The sequence below is a fragment of the Athene noctua genome, chromosome Z (genome assembly GCF_965140245.1).
Source record: "Athene noctua chromosome Z, bAthNoc1.hap1.1, whole genome shotgun sequence".
NCBI classification, from domain to species: Eukaryota; Metazoa; Chordata; class Aves; order Strigiformes; family Strigidae; genus Athene; species Athene noctua.
In genome coordinates this window covers 11,613,799-11,633,230 of record NC_134077.1, presented here as the reverse complement: position 1 = coordinate 11,633,230, position 19,432 = coordinate 11,613,799, and the positions used below count along the sequence as shown (strand labels likewise).

At 41.0% G+C, this 19,432-nt stretch overlaps 1 protein-coding gene across 13 annotated transcripts in view; it reads right to left on the bottom strand.

Annotated features, from left to right (window-relative positions):
• Positions 1-19,432, bottom strand: part of UNC13B (unc-13 homolog B) — a 220,296-nt gene that overhangs the window by 117,689 nt on the left and 83,175 nt on the right. For 4 of the 13 annotated variants that reach the window (XM_074932219.1, XM_074932220.1, XM_074932218.1 and 1 more), the window contains one exon: positions 9,779-9,785. The exons of the other annotated variants lie outside the window; for them this stretch is intronic. In XM_074932219.1, coding sequence (XP_074788320.1) covers positions 9,779-9,785 — 7 coding nt within the window. The remainder of the gene's footprint in view (positions 1-9,778; positions 9,786-19,432) is intronic. 13 annotated transcript variants of the gene reach the window in all.

Below are 19,432 nucleotides of genomic sequence, written 5' to 3'. Positions count from 1 at the left end.
GGGGGAAAAAAATGCAAACAGCTACTAAAAATCCAAAAAGCAACAAAAGCCAGTGAATGTAAAAGCCAAAAATGCAGAAATCCTGTCGGCTTCCAGGAGTATCCTTCAACAGAAATACTTTAGTTCACTGCCACAGTGCATCTTTTCCCTTTCTCAGGCAGTACCAAGTACAGTTAAAACTTCATCCTTCTCTTCAGTTGTGACTCAACAGAAAATATTGTACTTCAGAGGCAGAGAGAAAGCTGTGCAGCTATTGCTACTTTACTCCTCCTCGTCAGCTGCTTACTGCCTAGCTCCTCACACACGCAGCCTCCCCGCTTCACTCGCGCACCAACACTCCTCGCCTCAAAATGATTCTCCACTTTATTATCCATTCAGAAGGAAATACGAACTGATGGAGCCAATCTGACTAAAGACAAAACGCACTCCTTCAGCATTACAAGAGCAGGCAGTACAGAGCAGCGAACCAATCTGTATTGGAAAAGCACTCTGCCTGACTCCTGGCATCCTGCAGGACTGCGGAGCAGGGGGGCTGGGGAAAAAAGCCCAGGACTCAACATAATTAACCAGCTCCAAGAAGATTCTTCACCCAATTCTGATATCGATGTTTATGTTTACCCCCAGACTAACCCAGAAGATTCATCAATGCCCTCACTGAAATGAATTGTACCCAGTTTCCAAGGAAGACTAGTACCAGTTCTGCTATGAGTGTGGGGGATTGAACACTCGTTAATAGCATGTTTCCGAAAAATAAAAGTCACATTGTTACATAAAAGAATGACTGCAGAAGTGCTGTGCACAGAATCGGATCCACTCACATTGTACCAACACCTCTCTCCTGGGAGTGAGCAGCAGCAGCAGGCTCTCATCCTGCAAGAAGTGCCTGAATTAAAGGCACCATTTATTTGCCCCACAAGCTGCTTCAAGGGGCACCCAACACACTGCTGTCAAGAAAAATCTTCCTGGCCAGTTGATCCACATTCACATTCTCCTTTTCACTAATGCTCCCTTCATCCTGTCCCACTTCTTCATGCACCCAACACAAGCACCCACCTCCTTCCCAAATGCTGCTTCTCTGCTTTAGCGCCAAAGGCACTGTAAGACACATTTCCTGGTTTTGCTCAAGGACAACTCACTGCATCTTTCAAAACAAAGTCTTTTCACAGTGTGGGGTGGGATTTTGAAGAGGCCTATATGACTTAGCTGTGGAAATGCCACTATCCTCCCATCTGCTCAAATACCTCCTACCTCCTTGTGAGCCAGCCTTGCTGTGAATGATACTTCCCCTCCAATCTCTTACCTACACCAGTATCAAGTTTGATTCACCACTTCCTTCACAAGCATCACTGTGCTCCCAGCCCTGCCCTCACCGCATGGATATTCTCCTGGCACTTTCTACCCTTTGGTCCTACAGCTCCATCCCAGCACCTCACTGAAGCATCAGTTGACAAAAGCCAGGCTGCCGTCCCCATCAGCTCATTTGTTTGACAGATGTAGCACAAGTTTTGCATACAGGTGGCCTAATGCCATGATTCACAATACTTTGTCTCAGCAGCACCACTGGTGAATAGTACCCCCTGCTCTTTCTACGTGCAGTCACAGCATTGCCCCTTGCAGCCAGGCACGGAAATCAGACCACCGACCCCCTTTCAGACCCCCTGAAAGGCTGGTGTTCCTCTGTGGTCACTCATATTCTCCATCCCCCTGAAAACCCTCCTTCTTTTTGCTCTTTCCCTTGCTTCAGGGGCAGGGACCATAGGTCAGATTTTCCTAAGTGTTCCAGCTTTAAATGATTTTAAGAGTCTGACCCCTAGTTTCTCATTATATGTTTGCAACCCGCCAGGAGAACAGGGCTCCTACCCAACCGAGGGCACAGAGTTCCACTGTAATAGAAATCATTGCTACTAAACACACCAATTACAGCACTTGAGCTCAGAGCTGAAGCTCCATATCAAGTTCATCCACACAGAGATGGAGACTGCCCAACTGAGAAAATAAAACTGCAAGCCAGGATTTGCGCAGCACTTAGTGTCTTCAAAGTTCTGCATACAATAAGACAAAAAGATCTTGCCAGGATTCTCTTTCACAGCAATAGTTTTAAAAAAATATTAAGCATCCCTCAGACAAAACATTAACTCTCCAAGCATCTGAAGCATCCATTAGACAGTCTCCCAGCCTTTTAGAAGTCTTATTTCTTCCAAAGATCCTACTACAAGTGAAACCAATGTCATCTTGCCACAGCTGCCTGTGTTCTTCACATCTCTTCCTTCCTTGGTACAGCCACTTACATCCGTTTTGCTTCCATCCCTGCAGCCATCAGCACCAGCCATTAACACATCCAAGTCAAAAATGCACTGGGGCCAAACACAATCCTCCAGTTGCAGCTCTTGAGACCCAAGGACCCTGTGCAGATTTCCAAGCACTTCCACATAAAATCCCAATACTCCCTTGGCTGTCATAATTATAGGAACAGAAAAAAAAATATAGAAGCAGCAAGCAAGTCATTAGACACAGAGAGAGGAGACATTGCTAATGGAGGTCATGAGCAATGAAGTGCTGTAAAATGTCACAGTCCTAACCATAGCTCACAAGGAGCTGGAGAGGAAAATGTGGCTATGAAAAGACAAACAGAGGTACTCTCAGGAGCAAGGAAGATAGCACCTTTCAAACACTTAAAACCCCTTACCTAATGCACAGGAGATTGAGACAGGCTCTGTTTTTCAGGGATGTTTTGTTTACTGAAATAATTAAGATCATTCAGAAGTGGGAAAAAAAGGCACAACTTGCATCCAAAAAAAGCCTATGAGAAAGAGTGTGCTCTACCTTAAGGCTCAGAGCACTGAGTTATTTGCCTTCTACTAGAGAAATAAACCTCCACTTAAAAATTTAAATACTTCTTACTGCAATTTTTTAATTCACCAACAGATTTTAATTTTAGGTTGAGCCAACAGGGAATTACTAAAACTGATAAAGCCAGGCTCAGCTATACAGGCCAAATGCTTTGATGTCTGCGAGGTATACATTATCCTTTCCTTTTTTTTAAACCTCTATCTATTTCATTCCAACTTCCTATAAAGTAGTGAATCACTGATAAAGTTATAAAAGTAAGCAATTCCTTCATGAGCACGAGTGGATTAACCAACAGAAAATGAGCACGCTTCAAACACAAGTCCTGCTCCTCCCTCTCCTACAGTCACATCCCTTCTCCTGCAGGAAGACAGGTAAGAACACTTCTAGTGTCCTGGCTCTTGGTGAAGTACAAAACTGTGGCTAAGTAAGTTAGTGGATGAGAATGTTACATAGAGAAATGAAACAAAGAGACAAGAGGGGAAAATGTCAAGAAAGAAAAGGGAAAAGTCAATGGAGAGAGCTTGTCTGAACAGCTGGTATAAATTCTGTCCAACTCACACTTAGCTTTAATTCATCTCACAAATGGCCTCTGACATCTCTGACCCAAGAGCTCTCTAAAACAAATTTTTTATTTGTTTCAATGGAATAAAAATAAGAACCAGCTGTCCCAAATGAAACTGCCTGCTGCATGTCCCTAAAGACAGAATTCGCAGTAATTGGGTTCTGTGCTACATTAGACCTTAGAAGTTCAAATACACAGTGTAAAGTATATCAATTGATTCAACAGTGAAAATATGCTATTTATTATCTTCCTCAAAGCCACAAGAAGATCAAATCAATCAACAGCCTAAAAACAAAGTGTTAATGGAAAAGCAGTGACCTCCTGCTGTTTGACAGCTGTCCTCAACGAATACCAGGCTTTGAGGAGCTGTGCATCACAACCACCTAAGCAGTGCTGCCAAGACAAAAGCCTCTAAGAGAGGAGACAGTATATTCCAAGGCATTTAAAACTATCCTGTCAATGCTATTTCTGTCATTACAATAGCTCCAGAATACACTCATGAAACAGATGCTTAAGATGTTACTTTCAGATGAAAGAACAAGTTTCTCTAAGAAGGTGTCACTCAGAGCACTGATTTTTTTGTTTTCCCCTTAGGAAAGGGTAAGGCAAGGTGCAAGGGCAACCTACAAGCTTGGAAGGGAACAAAGGCACAGGTACCTTCTACAGCACCTTGAAAACTCATAATGGCCAGACATTAGACTGGAAACACTTGAAGAAAAGGAAAGAGACAATCTTCCACAAAGCCCCAAAAGTTCTCCCTCTTTAAAAAGGGTTTTGTCCTCCCAAGAAAAAGTTGAATTATTTGCTTTATAGAAAGACAACAAGAATAGCACTGGCACGTTGAAAAAACTGCTAAAAATCAAAGGTACTGTTTACCTTCAGGCAATGTAAGTCCATTTGTTGTGAACAGGTGAGACTATACCAGCTTTATGGGAAAGATGTTTATGCTCCACATGTTAACATTATTTGACTCTAAGGATGTCTGCTGAACCCTGAGACATGAACATTTCTGAAGTAATATAAGGAAAGACTTTCACAGAGACTGGGAATAAAGGATAGTTCCAAGGCCAAGAATGTAGTAAGGTTCAAGGAGTGGGATTTTTATAAGGTTAATGAAAAATGAGTTAATATAACACTAGTATTTTTGCAGAGCTATGGATCTTTACACCTCACAGTTTAGGCCAACCTTTATCAGGCAGGTATTGACCAGAGACCTTACAGCTGCCTGCAAGGAGTCCTCCCACCTCCTTCCCTCCGAGGCTGCTGCTACCACACCGGTCAAAAACTCCTTCTGGGGCTAGAACAGATCTAGTCTGACATTGAAATTTTTAAAGGTGCAAAATCCTTAAGGGAGTGTTGGACATAAAGTTAGAAAAGTTCACATTAAAATCATCCTCCATTTGATTTGTTTATAGCCACCAGCGTCACTCACAATGACAAAGCCTTTCCTAAGAAATGTGAGGCAGCCCTTTAAATGTACAGGCTAAACCTGCTTGCCTCCTTCCTATCTCCATGCGGATGTTCATGCTCTTGACTTTTGGGATACAAGATCAAATACTATCAGGTCTGCAACCCGGTGCTTCACAGGAAAGGCTCTTTTATTCCTCATCCAGTAAATTCCATCCACTTTAGGGCACAAACAAGCCTTACCCCCCAGACACCATGCTACTTTCAGAAGCTGCTGCTGAGACAGTGCCAACCCCACTCGTCACAGCCCACACCAGGCTTCAAAATTAGAGTGAGACTTCAAAAGCAAAGCTGTCTCAGGTGACAGGCTCTGGGATAGCATGTTGTCTTCCTGTGCCCCAGCAATGACAGACACAAAACCTTCCTTAAATGTGCTCCTGAAAACAAATGAATGCCGCCAGACCTCTTGGGGTTTTGGCTGCCCATGAGAAAGCACGGAAGCCCTTCTCTAGCTGAATTGTCATTCTCCTTTTTTAATCAAAAAGCACAAGCAGAAGATGGACTCTTAGCAAATCTGTACTGACCCCTGCAACTCAACTGACTCGAAAATTTTACCAGCTGGGCCCCCTATTCCAGAAAAAATTATTATACAGGGTTTTAAACTGCAGTCAGCTTGAATGCCTTAGGTCAACAGTGAGGAAGCATTTATAGCAGAGAAAACTCTCCCTCTGCTGCTTCCTCCTTTAAATTACATCTCTCTCCCTCCTAATGGCATCCAAAACATAAGGGCTTGATATTTCATGAAACTGGAAAATCAAAATCAATGTCTTAATTGCACATCTAATTAAATAATCAGCATCACTAAACTGCAAAGGCATCTGAGCACAGGCATGTGCTGGGAGTGGAAAAACCTGAAATTATACTCTCAGTTAGAGATGTAATTGCTTTTTTTGATCAAGAAACCTTGGAAGGAAAAGCTGCAGATGCTATGAAATGTAGACCTTGGGTAGACATAGCAGCCTTCAAAGATGAACCAGTTGAGGCAAGCACAAGTGAAGTAAACTATTCAGCATTTCTATTGTAAACACAGATAAAGAAATAACATGCTTAACTTGCATCAGTGGAAAGCTAGGTTAGACATCTGGAAAAGCTTTTAATCACAAGTGAGCATGGAGTGTCTAGGGAAGCTACAAAATCTCTATCCCAGAAGGTTTTAACAAGAGGGACTACATGCATTTTTCAGGCATGCTTTTGAGGAAGATGGATGGTCTAGTTAATCTCTTCACATACTGTCCAGGTCTCAGGTTTTTTTTGCTCCTTACCTGTATCACTCCAGGACGTATCTCAGATAGAAAGCTACATGCTAAGAGGTGTGAAGGCACAGTACTCCCCACGGATGGTCTGCATGACAGCCCAGCTGTCCACAACACAACGGCTTAGTTCAAACATTGTAAATAGTGCATGTTTTCCTACCTGAACTTGACAGTGAGAACAGGGAAATGGTCTCTGTGAGTGTTTGTGCATTCTGCAAAAACATAAGGATTTGGCTACATAATTTCAGTGCCTTGATTCAATAGGCTAGCATCCAGTATGAACTTAAAGATGGTTCCTTCTGCAGTTGGTGGTAAACCCCTTTCTCAGAGAGCAGAGAGGGTATCCTACTGCTCATTAAACAAGAAACTACTTAATATACTGTTTCCTTTACGGTGTCTGAAGCATGACCACATGTATTATTTATTGTATCGCAGCCAGGCCCTACCGTCACATGCAGTTACACCACCGTTACATGCAGTGAGTTAAGGAGTGTTCTTAGCACTCATCACCATATTACTCTAGTAATTCAAGCATTAATTGGTGTTTTCATAGCATATTTGTTAAGTAAAAAAAAGTCCCCATTAGAAGTGAAGAAAGAGGACAGAGTCACATCAAGACCTCCTCTGTTTGGACAGCCATTTTAGGGTAACAAAAGCCTGACTTCTCAGAGTACTTAGATTTGGAGCATGTCAAACACTATGAAGTCTGTCTTCCAGCTACTTTATGGCTACTTTGATGGCTTATTTCCAGAACCTTAAATTAAAGAACCAGAAATCAATTAACGGATCAGAGTGAGATGCGACAGAAAAAACCCTTTTCAAAAGCCACCACAGCTTGTCCAGCGTCATGCAACAGCATGGCAGAGAAGTAACAAGCTTATGAAGCAATGCCCAGCTACCGCTCCTGACAGATCAGTATGCCAGCACTTTATTCGTCATTTGCCACAGATGCACCAACTTTCAAAAAGCAGGTAAAGAATCTTTTTTACTACCCTACCTTCGTCTTTATGACTGCTGGATTAAATAAGCAGGAATAATTTTGTGTATTTATATTCCCTGCAGAAGGCAGCAGTTGATTAATGAACCAAAATACCCCATAAATACTTGTTATGAACTACTTATACGCATCTGTCAGTCTCTGAGGACACTGTTAGTGTAGGCACTGAACAAGAAAAAAGGGGCATTGCAACTCTGTAGCTCTGACAAAGCCGACTCCAGCAATCACACCCGTATTAATAAGCTCAGACACAGCTTTCACACCTCCAGTAAAGGCACTTGACAGGCTCTACAAAATGGGCCTGAATTAACCGGGTCTAGAAACCCAGTCAGTCTGCTCCCAATTGAGAGGGACAGGGGAGGAACTTTAATGTAAAAAATGAAAATAACTGGATTTAGAAAGCCTCTGCAAGGGGATGAAAATTGCGCTACAAACCAGGCTTTGATTACATAGCTGACCTAAGTCAAGCGACTGAGAGGCCAATTAGCCCCTTTGGCAAGTCTGTGACGGGAGGGACAGATGCAGTGTGACAGAAACACACCCAAATACTGAGCAGGGATGGCAGGGGGTCACTCCAGTAGCTGCTGCCTCTGCTCTGTGCTCTCAGGTCATAGAAGTCAATTCTTCACTGACACTGGAGAGAAGGGGATGTAAAGACAGGATGAAAAAGGGGTGATTCTAGCAGCTCTACACAGTTGTATATTAACTAGCTATTACTACTGCAAGATAAAAATAGAGTGACTTAATTAGGATGAGTAACATACATCTATGTCACAAAATATGAAGGAGAGTTGTACTTGCTTTAAATTAAGTTCCTTAAATTAGGCATAACAAAATTCAGAGTGAATACACCAGCCAATCTACAGGTATTTGTGTAGACAAAACTGGATCCTTCAAGTACCCGTTACATGAGATATCACAAAAACACTTGCATGCATTTTAATCTGCGGCACTAACATGATACACTAAATAAAAATAGAAAAATTTAAATAAATTGCAATAAAATTTAGCACTCTCAGTTTCTCAGTAACAGTTTCTCAAAAATGTGTGTTATCTTAAAATACAAGGTGAATACTGACTCATTAACAAAAATAAAAACCAGATGGAAACATGGTTAAAATAAACTGATCTTTTACATAAAGTAATCTCTATTTGTATTTCATATTCGTGTATGTAGCAAAGTATTGACAAAAATGAGGCTGAATAAGTAAATCAGTTCAAGGCTAAATCAAAATTCCCTTCCAGCTGGATAGATCTATTATCTCCCTTTTAGTACACATAACCAACTTTATCTTGATATTCTATGTTGCTTTTCAAGCTTTCCCAGAAAATAATTTCCCAGTGTTAGCTCTTAAAAACTTTTAATGAGTATAGGTTCAATTGCAATTTACTGTCTAAATAAGCAACTGAAATCCCATGGGGAATTTTAAAAAAAAATCTCATTTAAGAACAAACCTGTTTAAAAACTACACCGTATTTTCTGAAACTGTTACTGCTTGAACATTTGTCAGAAAACAAAATTATATCTATGACAGGTTCATTAGCAGGCTTGAGCCACTAATAACTACTGTTCTTCAAGAAACCACTCACAGTCTATCATCCTCAATATCTACTGCACAACTGCACGGAAAAGCCACCATCCAAGAGGGGCTGCAATATGGTTTTCACAATTTTACTTCAGTGACAGCATCTCAGTAGCAAACACCTCTCTTACACACCTCTGGATGTGCTCCAAAACCCACAGGGTCCTGCGACATGGTACAGCTTGTCAGCAAAGGCAGGCAGGTGGGCAGTGTGAACACAGGGAGGCCACACTACAAAAAATAGTTATGGAGGCTGTGGTTCCACGGACATTTCTCACAGCCTACTTAGAGGCTTCCTGGATGATGAAGTCTCATTCTTTGCTCCCACAGGCGACTGTCATATAATGGCTTTCATAAACAGACTCATTTTTAGATTAATTAGAAACAGAAAGGGCAAAGAAACCCATTTGGAAGCTGTTCACTAACAATTAGAAAAATCGCTTTCTGATTTCTAGCCTGGGTTTGTTCATAACAAGCTTACACCCCTCTGTTCTTGTGCTAACATTAACCTTTAGCTTAAATAGCTGTAAACTTGCCAATATTTACTCCCATGCTCTATTAGTAAATGGCAGCAACATCCGCTCTTAGCTTCCAGTCTGCTAATCTGAACCATACTTGTTTGGTCTCATCTCACACATCATCAGCACCTCCCCTCCCAGGACTGCCCCACTGTCCCCTCTCCCACTTCCATAACCTATTCTCTGATTTTTGCAATAGCCCTCATCTTCTCCAAACCATATGCTTGTTTCCTACATGGCATAGTTGAAATACATTGGAAATAACAGGCAGATGAGACGTGCTGCCCACCTGGTCTGTCACAGCATAATACAGAGTATAAAGCAGCATACAATTAGTGCTTTTACTAATTTCCCAGGCAGTTACACTTTCCTTCCCAATTATTTCTACAGCCTCACACACTAGTGAAGGCAGACTAAATGAGTCTGTAGCTACCCAGTGTGGCCCTTCCTTCTCTTTCCTGATCTAATGCTTAAACGGTGGTTTAAACTGGATCCTCGTGTTTTTAACAGGATACTACCACAGGTCAGAGAGCAGCACCACTGCTCACCTGGTATCTCATCAACCTGCAAGTCCAAAGGCACAAGCCACCCTGTACAGCAAGAGTCGCTGCCTACGGCTCTCCAGAAAATCAGCACACAGACTTATCACAGCCATTCTAGCATCTGGTACCTGCATGCTTGAGCAACAGATGAAAATCTCAAGTTACATTTGGGATTTCACCCCAGCTTTATGCCTAAGTTATCTTTATTATTAAGGCACGCAAAGGATAAAGCTGTCAATGCACTCAGGAACTTCTCCCTACAGGACAATATCCGATACCTTGATGTTCTCAAGCACCTTCCAGCAGAGGATGCATGTTACCAACTTCACTCACAGACTGCCAGGAAAAGCTGCAGGCATTTCCTTACAGATTCAAAAGCCAAGGAGACGAAGAACTAGTCCCACCTTTAACCACCTATAGGTTTCAAATTAAACCAATGGGGAACCACTAAAAAGCTCTTCTGAAAGTGCCAGCGATTAATCATCATAGCAGTGGAAATGAACACACAGCTTGACCCAGATCAGGCTCATATGATCAGTCCTCCACAAAGACACAAAATTGCTCAGACTCTAAATATGAGCTGACAGTGGACAACATAATTGGTGGCCATGACATGGCTTAAAACTCCTGTTTGGATGCCAATAAAGGAGTCTGGATGCAAAAAAAGTTCTTGTACTACCTGTCAAGAGCTACATCCTAATGGGCAGCATTCATTTGCTGTACCACAAAACCTTCAAGTGGCTTGATTTCAGTAAAACACCGACATCAAAATGTGTAGAAAATAAAAATGCTACTCTACATACTATGTAGCACCAGCCAGAACTGGAGTCCTGCTGTCTTCAGGCATTACATTAAGCATTATTAACAGCATTTGACTTCCAAATGCCACTTTTACAATGGGAGGCAAAAAACCAATCATCTTACTTAAACCCAGATGCACTCTACTAGAAGATTCCAGCTACAACAACCCTTACACAACCCCACAAATTAGCTCAAGAGCATGAAGGGCAGCCATGCCCTACATCTAAACAAGTTGTGTAACCATGCAGCTTGGAAAACAAGTGAAAGAAGAACAACACTAAAAGACAAAATTGTCATGTACCAAACCCCTTTTTCTGACCTAGTGCCTTTTTCTATGAAGTTATGATGTTACTCAAAGCATTTGCTAACACTGCATGAATAGTTAATGCTTTATTTATGATACTCTCAGTCAGTGCTGGTTAGCTCATCTTTTCCCCAAGTCTTGTGCTTTGTAAGCCAAAGCCCACTGCTATCTCTCCGGTGCAGCATTTCTTGTACAGATTGCTTCAGTAATACACAACACTGGGAAATATCCCCTCCTCCCACACAGAGCCTTAAAAATAAGAGTGTGAAGTCTGGCTCTCCCAACAGCCAATGCTATTTTTAAGGCCTGCGTATGTGGCAGGTAGGAGTCCCCCCTCCCACTCCTCCCATTGCACCCCTATTCTGAGCAGGAGGAATCGACTTACTCCAATGCTGGATGAAGCTTTCTCAATTTCTATGGATGAGCACCATGCATGAGTGCCATGTCGACGTGGTCAGGACACCACAGGTTTCTGTGCCCCACTCCACATCAGATACAAGGCTCTATCAACAGAGTACACTGCTCTAATTCTTTCTGCCGGTACATCCCCAAAACAAGGTGCACAGAGGGGAGTTTTGCATAAGGTAGCAACGGTTGCCTCCGATCCAACATTTTTAGTATTCTTCTACAGCCTTTGGGAGATAATATTTAGAGGACTTGGTCCACTCTCCAAACGTATCTGTGTTCCGTCTTTCCTGAAAGCTTTAGACAACTACTGCAGCAAGTTGTGGGAAAAGACAAGCCCTTGCTCGACAAAGTATTTGGAAAAGTCTTGGTACAAATGCGAATGTATTTCTGCGCAACACCAGACAGGGGGAAAAAAGCTTACTGTAGTTCATCCTGGTTCAGTGGTGCTCTACGTAGGCACATGGATAGATCCTTCAGCCTGCAACGTGCAAGTCACTTCTGGAGATAACAAACACAGAAATCGCTGTGACCAGATTGCCTAAGAGAAGAGATGCCCAGAGACAAAATGGCAGCAATTTTGGATACATGTCTCATTGGGAACCTCGAAGGTATACAAGACATCAGTCATCTATCCACAATGCCAGCCCACTGCTGCCACCCACATCTTGCTCTCTGATCATTAGAGGTACAACTTCCACAGGGAGGAAGGAAGGTGACCAAGACACCTTTTCCTTCAAAAAACACCAACTTGTCAGAATCAAAATCTGCTTTACAGGATCATGATGAATTTGAGCGGGAATATTTCTCTGGCCTAATATGTCCGAACAGGAGACAGAGTAAGAGTCATTCCCTATAAGAGTATTACAGCTTAGCAGTCAATGCACTTATCTAAACCATGGGAAACCTAGGTTCAAATCTCAGTACCACCTAGTTTAGATCAGGAACTAGAGTCCTATTCCCCCCTTAATCTAGACATACTCTATCTTAAAGTGCTAGCTCTTCCACAGTTGGGTCTCCAATCGGTCATATACCAGTCAAGCTCAAAAAGTCAAAACCAGAAAGTCTAAGCCCCCTCCCACCCCTCAAAAACCCCTCACTTTGCAAAAGCAGCAGATACTTTCCATCCAGCTTCATTCCAGAAGTCAAGCACTCACACATGAAGTGTTTCAAGTAAAAAAAAAAAAAAAAAAAAAAAGGAGAGATAATGGCAGACTATTCACATTCATCCCAGTACTATCATTATGACCTTATAAGGCAGAGAAGAGAAGCATACAGTCCAGCCAGATTGGATTACTTGAACTTAAAATGTGCAGTGCTGGCACAAAGTAAGAGATGCACCTGACTGTGGCATATCCTGTGTTTGTAAACATCCCAGGTGTTGCACAAACACCTTCCCCTTCTTTTTAAGAAAATCAATGGAATAAATCTTGGAAGAAAAGCAACTTACAATGGGACTCACATCCAAAGGCTTCATAATAATTTTGACTTATAGGTATGTAGAGTTTACAATACAAAACTAGAGAAATAAAATTATAGTCCTGAATACTACTATAGATAGATCAGTAAAAGAAACAACACGTCAGGATTCTTTGCCTTCTCTTGGAGTCCACTCCTGGTCTTGCAAGCCCCACGGGAGGCTTGTAGAGAAAAAAACTAAAATAGTATTACAGGAAAGTTAGCTATCCCCTCTGCAAACTCCTGTAACAACAAAGACAACTTTCCAAGTTAGTTTGGGTTTTTTCTAACCAGCAACAGGAAAGTATGGAGGAACTCTGTTGTCACCGAAGGGGACTGATGCCCTCTGTGCCTGGGAACACAGACCATCAACACCAAAATTGGTTTTTAGCAGAGATGAATATAACTTGAGTGTCAGTACATTGATATGTTGAGAGCAGCTTTGGAAAAAATCCTGTTAGCAATTGAACAGGCTTCTAGTTGCTGCGGTCATTATGAAAAGCATTTCTGGCCAGCATTTTGCTCCACAGGAGAGCATTTCTCTTAATTTTAGTGTAGCTACTCTAAAAAGAGCAAGCCTGCTGGTATTTCCTACTGGAGATAAGGTTATCAAAAAGCTACTCAAAAATCACGACAGCAGCTAATGAAGGCAAAACACTGCTTTCTTGTGTGTACATGCAAATAATTATCTCTCTGCTGTAACATTACTGTTAACATTCATTGTAAAGCAGGTTAAAAAATGATAGAATCTCAGTAAGGATGAATAAACATGCATTTTATTTCAAACAAATGCAAATATGCAGGTACCTAATATTTAAGCCACTTGGAGATTAAAGAAGCTCTTCCTCCTCTGAGTACATACAGCATGTCAGCTGCACCTTCCCTCACAGAGAGGCACGCAGAAGAGACAACAGACACAGGTGGTTGTTCAAGCACTGGGGAATCACTCTGCACTAAAAGCTGCCCTGGAAAAGCCATGAAGGGCTTTGGGGAGTCCCACAAGACTTGCCAGTCTGCAAAATCCGATGCAACACAGTGAAGTTAAGATTATGGCATGGGGAGATAGTAAAACATCTCCACTACTTTTGTATTTAAATGTTTTTTTAAATAAATATTGTTGTGCAATCCCTAAGGGATCTGAAAGCCTCATAGAGATTTTATAGATAAGGTATGCAGAAAGCACTTGACTGCCATTGTGGGTACAGCCACCTGACAGCAGACAATCTGTGCTACAGCTGGCAGTGACCCCTAGATTGCACCTTACCTACACAGACCTGAACTCCTCTCTGGTGTAGAACCAGTAATTTCATGAGCACAAGGGTGTTCTAGAGATCCTCACCAACCCTGATTCCTAGGACATTTGATCAGCAATGCTGGTATTTTGGTGGAAGTTAAAGACAATCCCCCATAAATACAACAGGTAGAAAAGAAGGAAGACATTTAACTGGAGATGTAGTTTTTCTGAGTGAGGAGAAGTTTCTAGTAACTCTCTGTTAGAGTCACAGTGCTTCAGTTTGCTTCTTTGCCACTGTGTAGGAGGCTTTGAAAATGCAGAGCTTACTCATCTTCACGGGACTGATAAAAAGACACCTAGGCAACAAAGCTTGAGAGAAATAAAATGCTGAAAGTAAACTATTGCATGGACTGCACGGTTCATGAGAGGTGTAAAGGGACAGTTTCTAATCTTTGGTGACTGGCTCAGAGCAGACATGTCCTCCACTATCTGTACTGGTGTACAGTACATGGTTTTACTGATCAGAGGGTCTGGATTCACATGTGGTGAGTGGGGGCAGGCAAATAACTTGCAATCAAATTAGGAATCAAAGCTGGCACCAGTTAGTGCCTTGCTGACCTCCTCACTAACAGTGGAAGTCCAGAAAGGACTTGACTCTTCAGGGCACAACACAGCTACATAAGAAAGGAATAGTGGTGGTTTGCACCAGCAGCTTTCTTCCTTAAAAACAGGGCTTCATACTCCAAAACCACCAGTACAACATCCTCCCTGGGACAGGGCTTTTAAAAGTGAGATCCTGATGGTTCTTAAATATTTGCAGGTGCTTGATCAGAAGTGCTGCATGTGAAGCCATGGGGCACAGCAAAATAAGACTGAGGATACAACTGGGTACCTGTGAGACTAGAGGATATCTGTCATTTAGTCCCCTTGCTGCAAGTGCTTATCGTATTCCAGAAAAACAATGTCATGAACTACATCTGCCATCTCAGTATGTGATCTAGTTACACAGCAGTGAAAAAGAACAGACTATTGACATTTAACTGGGAAATACAAAAATTAAAAATAATTGGTATAATTACTGACATCTAGAAGAAGAAAAAACAAAGAGGAAACACAGCTCCAATGACTTTGTTTTGAAATGAAAACTAGCAAATTGATGTATTTAATCTCCTGAAATAAAAAGAGGAAAACTGTGCATAAGACTTTTTCCCCCATAAACAAATTCAATATGAGTGGATAAAATCCCAGACCCCAAACCCTCCTGTAATACTTAAAATATGCTTGAAAGAAATGATAAGAGAGGCAATTTGATGATTTGACTGAATTTTTGCTCTTCTCCAGTCTGCCAATTCTTGCATGTTATACAAAACTCAGATTCAAATTCATGTAATTTTAAAACTCACACACCCATGTCCCTAGCTAAAGGCTATTTCAGTTAAAGTGGGCTGCAAGTTGAAGATGCAATAGCTATGTGTTTGTTGTTCTTCTGGAAAAGAAGCTCCCACAGAGGGACTGCAACGGATGAGCTATCAATTAATCCCTCTTTGTAGACAAAGTTCTGAGTGTGAAGGTGAGAATTATTGAGTCATTCCTCTCAGGGCTAAAAACCCTAGCTTGATTCTGGCATAATTGAGTTTCCTCTTCACAAATACAGAAAGAGAACAAGCAAAACAGCAGAAGTGAAGAAAAAAACACACACACTACCACAAAGCTTTTTTAACATGCACAGTTACAAATTTCTGTACCATTTTATAACTGTCAAGTCTTAATTAAAATACTACATTTCTGACTCATGGTGCTGTAGGATGCATATATATTATTCACATGAATATTAATCTCTTCCCAGGTAGGAGGATGGATCACTCTGGGGATTTACAATCACACCACACATGAAACTTCTTGAGTGTCTTTTTTATTTTTGTCTTTTTTTTTTTCCAGATGTCATCCAGATAATTAAGAGTCATAAGAACCATTTCAGTAGTCTATGTGAGAGGAATCAGCAGTTCAGATCTGTGAGCTGGAGCTCAACATGTGTTAATGAAATTAACACATTGAGGAAGGGGTACATGGAAAATTGCTGGTGGCATTGCTTTGAACAGTAAGGACATAAGCAGCTGCTCTAAGCACTAGAACAAAAGAGAAGGATAGTGCTCTTGAAAGCTTCTAGATTATGACAGAAAATAGGAAGATGTTAACAGGGCGATCAGAGAAACAAGACATGACCTTTTCTAACCACAAGAAGAATCACCTGGTTAGACTATCACAGGGACCTTTGAAATCCTGATACCTACCTGGATAGTCTGTATTCATATCACTGACTCAAACAAGACCAGGAATGAGCTGATGACACACAAGGTGCAGAAAGCACCTAACAAGATGCTCTTCTGGATTTGAGCAAAAATACAGAGAGAAGTAAGGATGCAAATGCATCTGAAAACTGTGACAGTCTTCCTGATACCTTAGAAGGAAAGGAATCTAACAGACTAGAAAAACATTATGTAATTCAAGAACACAAACTAATAAAAACAGAAAATCAGTAGCAAGAACTCACAAGAAACAAAGGACCAGGGAGTTCAGGAAGCTAATGAAACAGCCTTAACACACAAAAATCACAAGCTATCCCAGTGAACAGGAAGGAAAGGACATATAATGAGACCTGTCCTCCTCTCCAGAGGGCTTGAACCCTCTTCTTGAGGAAGGTTTTAAGGCCAAGCATGATTGCACAGGAAAGAAATCAAAAGGCTGACACACAAAATCAAACACCTAGCAGTGAGCACACAATATGACAGAAGAACCATGGCTGCTACTCATAGGAAGACAAAGCTATCATCAGGTGACATGAAGAAGGCTGGAACATTTGATGCCTTAATTGCTTTAGATCTTCACTGACAGGGACAACAGCAGTCAGGCAGCTGACAGAATTAATACTGTTTTGTAAAAAAAAAGGAAAAAAATCTTAGCAAGTTATAAAAAACAAGCTGCCATAAAAGAAAACAAATTTGAAAGCAAGGTAGTTATTTCTAAGTCAGCTGGCCCTGATAAATCTTCATCCCTGGGTATTAGGTTGCAAGACCAACAATCACAAAGCACTAAGAACTTGAAAAACAGGCAATGCACTTGGAGATATGAAAAGGGCAAAGCAAGCATTTATGTTTAAAAAAATAGGAAGAGGAGGGCTTGGATAATTATGAAAGCACTAACTTGACTTTCTCCTCCCCATCCTGGGAATTGAAGACTGGAACAAAAAAATCAAATTATTTGCAAATCTTCCAGAACATAAAAAGGAGAAAAATAACAGTGAGCATGGTTTCATCAAGAGTAGAACTGTGTCAAATGCATTTCACTTCCTTCTATAACAAGGTGAATTAGACTCAAGGGTAGGAGAAGCACAGAAGAAGTTTTATATCCTAAGGTCTGGATAAAATTGCTAAAATAGATGCAAACACACTGGAAAAAATTATATTCAGGCTAGCCAAGCTCAAAGAATGTATCAAGCAGGGTCCCTGAAGCAGCTCTGGTAGCACACAGCCTGGCAGCTTGGGTACTACACAACTTTTTCACATACAAGTTAAGGATTTGTAGGCACAACAGAGCAAGAAAAGACAGACAGCTTAAGGAGTGAAAAAAACGTAAGAACAAGTGCAAAGCCATATTCAGCTGTAATCCAACACAAATATAGGCTAAGGAACAACTGACAAAGACTTTCTTCAGAAGGAACCTCAGCTCTAGGAAGGGTAGGAGACTAACTATGCATCAGTGTTAGTCTGCGATAAAAAGGCACCATCACAGCAGGATGCCTGATATCTTGGGATATCAGGATCACAGCCTAGAGGACAAACATTGCTCTGTAGTGCACTTGAGCAGGCTCTCCGCCGGCTTTCTACATTCAGCTTTGGACACTGCACTTCAGGAAAAACAAAGAAAGGAGAAGGTGGGAAGGGCAGGGAAAGAGGGGCTGATTAGAGTGCCTAAAAAAAACCACCAAAACCCTGACAAGAAAAGGCTAAAAGAAAAAGGGTCATTTATTGAACATGAGAAGAGCATGTGGGGCTTCATGATCTCTTTGCAGCTCCCCTCCACTATAACAGAGAGGAAACAAATTGTTCTGCTCCTTTACTACTTGTCCTAGTCACAAGAAATGGATTTGTATGGCACAAGAGAGATCTAGAGCAGAGGTCAGGAAAAGTCTCTGGAGAGTAAAGACAGCTAAGCCCTGGAGCAGTCTGATGGCAAGCTCCATCTGTTTTTTGTTTTAAGGGAATTTTGTACCAATAGTTGTTAGAAGTGGTCAAGGCAAAGCAAATGATGACATTTTTCTATCATAACTAGTGTTTCTGTGACAGTCATCTCAAAGTACATCTTCCTTCCAGTTCAGCAGAAACAAAGATTGACGCTGAACCACCTCATGGACCTTGTACTGGCTCAGGAAAAAAAAAAAAATCCATTAACCCCCCCCCAAAAAAAAACCACAAAAAAGGAGAGACATCTCCAGGAAGAGGCATCACTGAATCTCTTGTCCCTTCATTATGTTTCTGCACTTGTTTTCCATAAGGCATAGACCAAACTGTTTTTCTTGCATGCTCTACAAAATCACAACAGAAGATCCTTTTCTTCTTAGATACTAACGGTGTTCTTGAATTACACTTTCCATGTCATACTGACAGTTTTGACCCAAATTCCTTCTGCTCAGAAGTGAAATAACACAGTAATTGTTAGACGGGAAAGAATTTACAATCCAGATAAGCCAAGGGGAAAACTATTTCTGCAATGGCACTTTAGATGACTCTCCAGATAAAAAAAAAAAAAAATTAAAATAATTTTCCTAAAAATTTACTACAAATCCAGACGAGAAAGAAAAGTCCTGCTACTGGTAGATAGATAGACAGATACTGTAAAATAATTTCTTATAAAAACAAGAGTGCTCTAGAAGAAAGTAGTATTTCTAAATGAAATATATTAACTCTGCAATTTGGGTAGTAAGCAATAGTTTATCATCTATAGAATATGAACACCATATGTTATCTTTCTGTAGGCACACAGATGGATGAAAGCATAAGACTTTTTAAAAAAAAAACCACACAACAACTTTTTGGGTCTTAATCGCTGTTTCCTAAAACAAGAGTGTTTATACTGTTGAAGAAAATGTCACAACCTTTTCCTTTTGACTTTCCAAATCAAGATTATTTATTTTTAAATCTTACTTTCATGAAATGGAAATACCAAGACTTATTATACACCCACTTTCAATTAGTATATATAAAAATATTTGATGTAAAGTTTCCCAAGGAACATTTTCACACGACAAATAATACAGATAACTCCTACTAAGCTAACAAGCTACCCCCAAGTTGCCTTGAGAAAAAGTCTTCATTTTGAACAGGTTAACACAAACCTTTTAGTCCCAGACATTATAATTATTTACAAATTCAGAGGTAATTTCTCTGCTTCTGCCTCTTAT